Source organism: Colletotrichum gloeosporioides (genome assembly GCF_011800055.1).
Source record: "Colletotrichum gloeosporioides strain Lc1 chromosome Unknown consensus_27, whole genome shotgun sequence".
NCBI lineage: Eukaryota > Fungi > Ascomycota > Sordariomycetes > Glomerellales > Glomerellaceae > Colletotrichum > Colletotrichum gloeosporioides.
In genome coordinates, this window is record NW_025544672.1 from 989,236 (window position 1) to 997,374 (window position 8,139).

General features: G+C 54.5%; 2 protein-coding genes across 2 annotated transcripts; one reads left to right on the forward strand and one right to left on the reverse strand.

Moving 5' to 3' along the window:
• Nucleotides 1-2,262: 2,262 nt before the first annotated feature.
• On the forward strand, nt 2,263-4,726 carry GCG54_00007667 (Protein phosphatase 1 regulatory subunit 3B; the record flags this gene model as incomplete). The annotated part of the gene is made up of 2 exons (XM_045407645.1): nt 2,263-4,146; nt 4,268-4,726. 2 exons carry the CDS (start codon nt 2,263-2,265, stop codon nt 4,724-4,726), a joined length of 2,343 nt encoding a protein of 780 aa, XP_045267090.1.
• A 2,154-nt stretch (nt 4,727-6,880) lies between these two features.
• GCG54_00007668 (uncharacterized protein) lies at nt 6,881-7,698 on the reverse strand (the record flags this gene model as incomplete). Its single annotated transcript, XM_045407646.1, has 4 exons — nt 6,881-7,011; nt 7,072-7,171; nt 7,221-7,331; nt 7,417-7,698. Coding segments are annotated over 4 exons (624 nt in total), but the record flags the coding sequence as incomplete, so codon positions are not given.
• Between the last annotated feature and the right edge of the window lie 441 nt (nt 7,699-8,139).

Consider the following 8,139-nt stretch of genomic DNA (forward strand, 5'->3'; position numbering starts at 1 on the left):
GCACCACGATCACGCCAACGGCATTCCCCTCTTGGGTGCGAACATCATCTCCACCGGCGTCGATACCTGGCCTGGCAGAAGCATACTCGTGGTCGAGCATCTGTCTGTCTGTGTATGTGTCTTGCCGGTGCGTGTGCAAGTGGAGGGGCCGGGGTGTACCTTTCACCTTTACCGGAGAAGACCTTCACCAACAACCTAACCTAGGTACCTACACCAAGGTGGAAGACCAACACCACCACCACCGCACTTACCATGGCTCCTCTCACCTCCACTTCCTCTTGCAGCAGAGAGACGCGGCGGTAACGAAGCCATCAAAGCTACCAGCAACGCCAGCGGCAGCGGCAGTGGCAGCATTCAATGGCGATTCCGTGCCAGTGGCAGCCCATCAGTCAGTCCTCAACGCAACCAGCAGCGACCAGCCCGCCCGGCTTGCCGTCTCCGTGCCACTATCCCACGCTGAGGTGCTGAGGTGCAGCGGCGTGGTGCGTCGCCTCGCCTGCCCCACCCCTCCCTCCTTGTGTCTTTTTTTTTTTTTTTTTTTTTTTTTTTTTTNCCCCCCCCCCCCCCCCCCCCCCCCCCCCTTTTTTTTTTTTTTTTTTTTTTTTTTTTTTTTCCTGCTCCTTCTCACCTTCCCCAGCAAAAAAAGCGCAGAGCCAGAGCAGCAGCGAGCGACACTGTGGTGGTCGTGGTGGAGGTACGAATAGTGTGGTGGTGCCTGCGGTACGTACTCTTTTCGCCTCGACTCTTCTTCTCCCCAGTGTCCACGCCCTGCCACACGCACCCCTACGTCCACGCCATCAACCCCCGGCCCTTCCTAGCGACCTTGCACACATCCATCTTCGTCGTTTTTGCCTCTGCCTTTCTTTTCTCACACCCCCCTCCAAGTCCTCGCTCTCGTCGACTGCTGCCGCCATCCTCGCCCACACTCGCCCCATCCTTGTCCTTCGCCGTCTTTCGCACTTGCAGGGGTGCTCCTGACCATCAGGTACGTGCTACTGCGACTCCCGCCGCCTGGGAACAGCCCCCCAGTCAAGGCCTGGGGGGCTTGGGGCCTGGAGAAAGCGAGCGAGACAGACACACACTCTCTCAGCGAAAGAGAGAGAGACGAGGCACCTGCTGGGGGGCCGCACGCTAGTGTGAGAAACTGCCTGATAGCTTTTTTTTCCCTGCTGCGTGCGGTCGCGGTGCTCGGGACTGCTGCCATTCAAAACCACTCCGTCCCCTCCGGAGCCGCCCACCAGCTTCGCCTTCTCTCTAACCTTTGTGTGCTCCAGACACCAAAGTCGATAACTCGTCGTCCAACACCTCCACCACCCAATCCTCTCCTGACGACTCGAGAAGAACACGCAGGAACGAACAAGAAAGAAGAAACGAAAGATCGAAAGACACAACACGGCATTGCAGGATTGACCCTCGACAGCAATACGCCCCCAACATTGCTGGTCTCCTCTGCCTTCCCCGTTTCGCCCCACGAAAAATCCAGAGAAACCCACGAAGGTCCTCTACCCACCCGATCCGCAGCCGTCTCGCCCTCCATCGGCCCCTTCTACGAGACACCTCGACCGCCTCCCACGCTCGTCATTGCATTCCTCTTGCCTTGACGGCTTCCTCCACGGGACCCTCCTCCCCAGCTACCGACATTCCTCGTCGCCAAACAAGAGTTCTGTGCATCTGTTGCTGGAATATTGCCAGTGCAAAAACTCTTGCTCGCCCACGTCCCTTCCCTCGACTTCTTCTCCATCCATGTAAGTGGTCAACCACGACGCAGAAAAACACCAAAAAAAAAGCAAAAAAAAAAGAACACAAGAAACACCCATCGTCATCACTGCCTTGATTTCCTTTGCACCTCCATCTCAATCGTTTCCTATCTCTGCACTTTTTTTCTCGTAGTCTTACCTCGACGCACCTACTGCCTCAGCGCCTTCTTCTTTTTTTTTTCCCTTGTCCTTGTCTCTTTTCCCTATTCTCAACCACCTACTCCAACTCGACCAGAGCCAATGCACTCGCTCCGATTTCCTTACTCGACTTGATAATTCCATACTCCATGGCCGCGACCGGGCTGACGAGAACCTTCCAATCCTACAGATCCTAATCCTGATACCGCACCTCGTCCTCGGCCGCTCCCTCCTCCGTCCTAATCGCATGAATTGATACCAGTTTGCATTTTTCAACCTCATCCCCCGAGCCGCCACACCCCTACGTGCCGGGTGCACGACATCAACAATCTATATCTCTTCCTCCATCACATAACCGGCATCTACAATGCCTTACACACCGCCCTCCCATCGCTCGCCAGCAAGCTCAGCACCGTCCTCGCCCGACGTGAGCCGCCGCTCGTCATTCCAGTCCAGCCCTAGACCATCACTACCGAGGTCAGCATCGTACCTCACAAAACACAGGAGGACACCATCCGCCGCGACGGGCGCACCGAATGGCACCCCCAACCAGCCCACTCCTCCGGGCACGTCGGACGATCTCAAGGGTATGGCAACGAGCAGCAGCGTGAGACAATCACCGCCGCCACTGACGGATGAGCGAGGTATGCCTAAGGGAGCTATCATCTCCCCGCCGGACTCTGGCAGCGAAGAGGAGGATGGTGCACAGCGCGGGAGACAGATCGAAAACCTCAAGGAGCTTAAGGACGCCATTAGCCAGATTCCAGTCCACCGGGAGGCATCTCCCAGCCCGAAGCCCGAGCAACACCAACAACAACAACCGACATTAGCACTCGTTACCAACGAGGGCATCTCACACAGCTTTAGCACCGGTGCTCTCGACGCTCTCGCCAAGACTGTCGGCCGTCGGGTGGGCCACTCCAGATCGAGCACTGAGCCTAAGATTGTCATGAAGTCTGCCGATGCGTCCCTGACCGGTTCTGAGGAGGAGTCCGACGAGGAGGCACCCAGAAAGCCACAGATGGTGCGGAAGAAGTCAGGCGAGCTTGTCCGCCCCGCTCTTAGGCCGCCCTCCCGCCGCAGACCCTCCAGCATGCCTGGCACTCCGACATTCTCCAAGGCGGTCCACTTCGACTCCCACCTCGAACATGTCCGCCACTTCCTCCAGGTCGACAGACCGCTTGCTGTCAGCGCCGGTTCTTCGCCTGTTGACGCCTACGACAGTGACACCGAGTATCCCTTCCCCGGCGATGAGCAGCGCCCTGCCTCCCGATCTCCGCCATTCGAGTGGGAGATCGTGGCGGCGAACCACCCTGCCGATACTCCTATCAGAAAGTCGCTGCCTGTCCGCCTCGAGAGGGTGTGGCTATCCAGCGACCAGAAGAGCTTGCTGGGTTCCGTCTGCGTGGCCAACCTGGCATTCCAGAAGTCTGTCACTTGCAGATTTACCCTCGACTACTGGAAGACTACCTCAGAAGTCGGCGCCGAGTACTCCCACGAGATCCGCCCTCAAGAGAGCGGTGTCTCTCACGACCGCTTTCAGTTCTCCATCAAGCTGTCCGACCTGGCTAACCTCGAGAGCAAGACACTGTTTTTCTGCATTCGGTACAACGTGAACGGCCAAGAGTTCTGGGACAGCAACAACGGCACCAACTTCCAAGTTGACTTCCGCAAGAAGTACCTGCCCCAGAACGGCAAGCGTGGACTCCAGGGCGCCGCCAGCCGACCTGCGCTTCCCCGCAGCAACCGTCGTGCGAGCCCCTCGTCCAATCCTCGCCCCAAGTCTATGCCCGTCGGCTTCGACGACTTTGGCGAGCAGGGCAAGATCCACTTCGACCAGCCCATCCACGAGTACCTGGGCGAGTCAGGCCCCAATGCTGGCCTTCGCCTCAAGAGTAACAAGTCCACTGGCAGCCTGGCTAGCGATAACCTCTCGAGCCGTCTGTCAGCGCCCAGCGGACAAGCTTTTGCCAACCGCTACGACTTTGGTGCCTCTCTCTCTGCTGCGGTCCAGGCTGCAAAGGACAACGTTGGCAAGGATCGCAATGCCGATGGTCTCTATATGAAGAGCCATCGCAAGATCCAGGTCCCCGCCCAGCAACCCCAACAGCACAGGCCAGTCCCGAACCCGACCGCCACCTCCACCGCCCCTGCTGTCAAGCCCGTCCTGCCGACCGCTTCTGGCCACGACTCCCCCAACGCCATGATCGCTTCGTCCTCGTACGAGGAATTGGTCAACAAATACTGCTTTGTACGTACTCCTGGTCAACAATCACAGATGCACGACCCTTTCATCGACTCTCATCATCACTCTCATCAACGCTCGCCCAATCTCAGCCCGAAAAGCATGTACTGACTTTGGCTCTCAACAGTTCGGCTCCAAGCAGTCCAGCCCTCAGATCACTGACGGCACCCTTAAGAGCGGGAAGTTTGACGGGGCTGACGATGGTTTCGCTACCCGAGGATCCAACAGCACCAGCTCGAGCTCGAATGGCAGCCCCAGCATGGCCCACCACGCTCAGCATGCCGGCCCCGCCCAGCACCACGCATTCCACCTTCGGGATCCCAACCCTTATTTTCAGCAATTGGGACCCTATGGCTCATCTCCGGCCGCCTCCCCACTCAGCCAACCCCATCCAGAACGAACTGCGAACCAGCGTCCGAGTCAGGCTTCCGCCCCAGCGACCATGAGGTCGGCCTCTCCGGTCGCCTCAGTGGGTGGCTTTCCTTTCGCCGGTACGTCGCCGAATGATTATCCGTACGCCCAGCAGCTGCAGGAGCGCTTTCCGTTCAACACCGAGACTCATGCTGCGACAGCAATTAGGGGTTAATAGCAGCCTTGCGCGCACTCTCACATCACCGTCGCACCTTCACGACGGACATGTCATTTGACGTTTCTCGAAATGTTTTTCGATCCAATTTTTTGAGCTCATCTTTCGGTCATCGGCGTTCAGGGCATTTCAACTCTACCGGCCGCGCACGGCCACGGCATCGCGGGGCGTTCAAAGAGTTATCGCAGTCCTCGGCTCTCAAACCGATTTGACTACAATCCAAGCATACGAATAGGGATTTCGGAGTCAAACGGAGAAACAGCCTTGCATTTCAGTCCTTCGTTGCCCATACCTGATGAGCTCAACGCAGCGTCGAGGGAAACGACTATTCTTTCCGGATGGTACATAGGAACGAACGGCATACAAGGAGTTCCTTTAATGCATAATCGCTCGCGCCTTCATTCTCGACCTCCACCAGCGACTGATTTATCGACATTGAATATTTGTGTTTCTATTTTTCCTTGCTGAGATTGCTTTCTTGTTCGCGGCCGAACCAAGAGACCTCCAGCAAACGACGGAGTGGGTCTAGAAGGACATGGGATATGTGTTTTGGTCATGGGATGGAAAGGCCCCGGCGTGGGACAGGGAACGTCCTCGTTGAGCAAGCGCGTGATTCAGCGCCGCCTCCAACGTTCCGGGGCTAGCCTCTGCCGTCCGCTTCAATCGGTTGCGCTGGTCTTTACCGTGCTGCAGCGATGGGGGTGTCGGACAGTCGCTTGGGGACAATGGTTTTGGGATTCATAAAAGTTCAGCAACTGAGTCTTGAGATTGAAGCATCGACTCGTTCGCGTGTTACGAACACGGCACTGGTTCATACACTGGGCGTTGGGAAGAGTTGACGCGGTTACAATTAAATAGCGCCTGGCCTGATTTGGCTTGATTAGTTAGGGTAGCATGGGAAGACAAAAAGAACTGCCATTGCTCGACACTACCACTTTTCAGACTGGTAACGTGATGTGATTCTACCTTCTCCTCAATTGGACGTGAACCAAGTGTGACAGGTCAGATAAAACACGAAGTCCGTTGAAGAATCCCCCCTCTTTCCCCCCACAGATCCCGTAGACAGACAAACACGTCAGCCTTACCGACCCACCCATCCCCGCCCGCTTCACACCCACAAACGATGTGTACCCCAACAACACCTCGAACCCGACGAGATCGTGATGGGCCGGTCAGGTCGAGAACATGCTCAACTGAGACAGTAGAGTCGCATCGTGATCTCGATTGTTAGAGTCTCTAGGTGGTCCATGTGTGCAGGTCTAATGGGAAGGCTAAGGCTAGGTTGGTCGGTTTTGACGTGGGTGGGGCTGATTGGTTGGTTTGGAGTGCCAGAGGGCCGGACTTGTTTGTTAGGTTGAAGGGTTGGGGGAGGGGGAAGATACGGCTAGGCTGGGTTTGCCAACGAGCGATGGCGGCTTGGGTGAGACATGTGAGCTGGCTCTTTATTGAGGTTATTTGGGGTTTGAGGTGTTTGGTTATGAGAGGGGATGGGAGCGCTGGGGATGGGGAAGACCGGCCGGGTCGGGAGTGAAGTGGGGCCGTGGTCTGCGGGATAGAGTGGGGCGGGAAGTTGTTTTTGATGTCTGGCGCCACCTAAGAGACCGACTGCTCTCATAATGTTGTGCAGAATCTTTTACTCCTTTTGCGCATTCAAGATTTTTGAGGCATATTTGTTGCTGTTTGGCTGCTGCTGTTGTCGTCGCCTTTCTCATTACTCTCGACCTCTCAGTCTCTGCCACTGCCTAAGTCGTTGCTACGATACATAATGGCGATCCGGCCACGGTCCCATATCCGTGCCTGCCTCTACTCAGACCATATCGAAGTGATGCCCAACATGTGGGGACAATCCTTTCCATTTTACACTCACTGTGAGATTTGCAAGCGTTAAAAGGATAGACACGAAGTCTGAGGAAGAACCTTGATATAACAAAGCATCTACGACTGATAATAGGCGACGTTAAAGAAGGGCGGAATGCAACGTCAAGTACATGGAGCCGAAGTTACATCGCGGATAAAATAAAATGACTCCAAATCTCATTCAGAACTGAAAGACTCCATACTTCATCAACTCCCATCTGGCAGCGGCAAATAGACTCTGAAAATATTTCCTTCCAGATAAGGTTCCAAGATGAGTCAAACCGATGGACCAATCGATCACACTGGATTGGGTTTGCTGATCTTCAAGCGGCGCAAGCATGGTTTGACGTAGTTAGGGTACATGATGAAGAAGGCAACGGCCAGTGAGCCCACGATGACCACCACAGATATCGGTGCTTGTGACGAAACTTCTTAGTATGCGTAAATGACTTTTTGGGCAAAATTGTCCATTGAAGGGAAAAGCTTACCTGCTATCTTCCAGACTTGCCCTGAGGTTGGATTTTGAGGGTCGCCGGTGAGCTCTGACACGTTTTGGCTGAAGTACGACACAAAGAACGAGAGAGGGAGCTATCGTAGTTAGCAAAACCAATTATGAGGATATTGAACTTCAACAAACAAAAATGGTCGTAATGATTGTAAAGAGCATGACGGCTCTTCCTTGCTGAGTAGCCGCGCGAGCTTCCCTGAGACTCGCCGCCTGTCGCTTGAGGTCTAGCAGTTGGAGTATCTATTCTTATAAGTTATTGAGCAAGTCCTCAATACATATGGTGCTCGTGCCGGTGAAGTAACAGGCTTTAGTGTTGTTGGCATACCTTCTGATGCAATCGCTCCCCATCGGAAAGCAGCGCTTCAACCTGGGCTTTGCCCGACTTCATCTCAGAGTATAAGTGACAGGGTGCTCCGTGTCGAAAGGGATCGAGCGCATCTCGAAGAATCCCATATTGCTGATCGAGCAGACGCTTGACGATGTTCAATTCGTCGATGACCTCTGCAAGTGTGGCTCCCAACTGAAGCTCTTCAGTTCCCTCCCCAGACAGTCCACCCGGCGTTTGATTTATCATCATCGAGTCAAGCAGTGCCTCATGACGAGTAGTCTACAAAAGTGTCCAGTTAGCATACCAAGGCTTGTCGCATATCCTCAGGTTTTGAAATAACCTACAGTGTTTTCTATTGCCCTTCGAAAGACTACCAACATGTCGAGATGTCCACTCGTGTTTAATTGGAAGATGGCAGTAACAGCATAATTGGCTATAAAGTAAGCCAACTCAGGTATATTGTTAAAAAAGGCTGTGTCCGATAGTGATGTGATCGGGGACATCATATCCATGAAAAAGTGCCGTAGTATGCTTTGATTACTAGGCTTAGGTTCGTTATTCGGACAGCAAGTGATGATTGTTGCTGACAATTAGTTTAACAAGACGTTTGCGGTCGTTTTGGGGCGTAGCAAAGGGCACACGTACCCTCATCCACAATCCAGATGCAGAGTTGGTTGATCGTCAGATAAAGACGGGTCTCAACTGTTCGAGGGTCTCCAG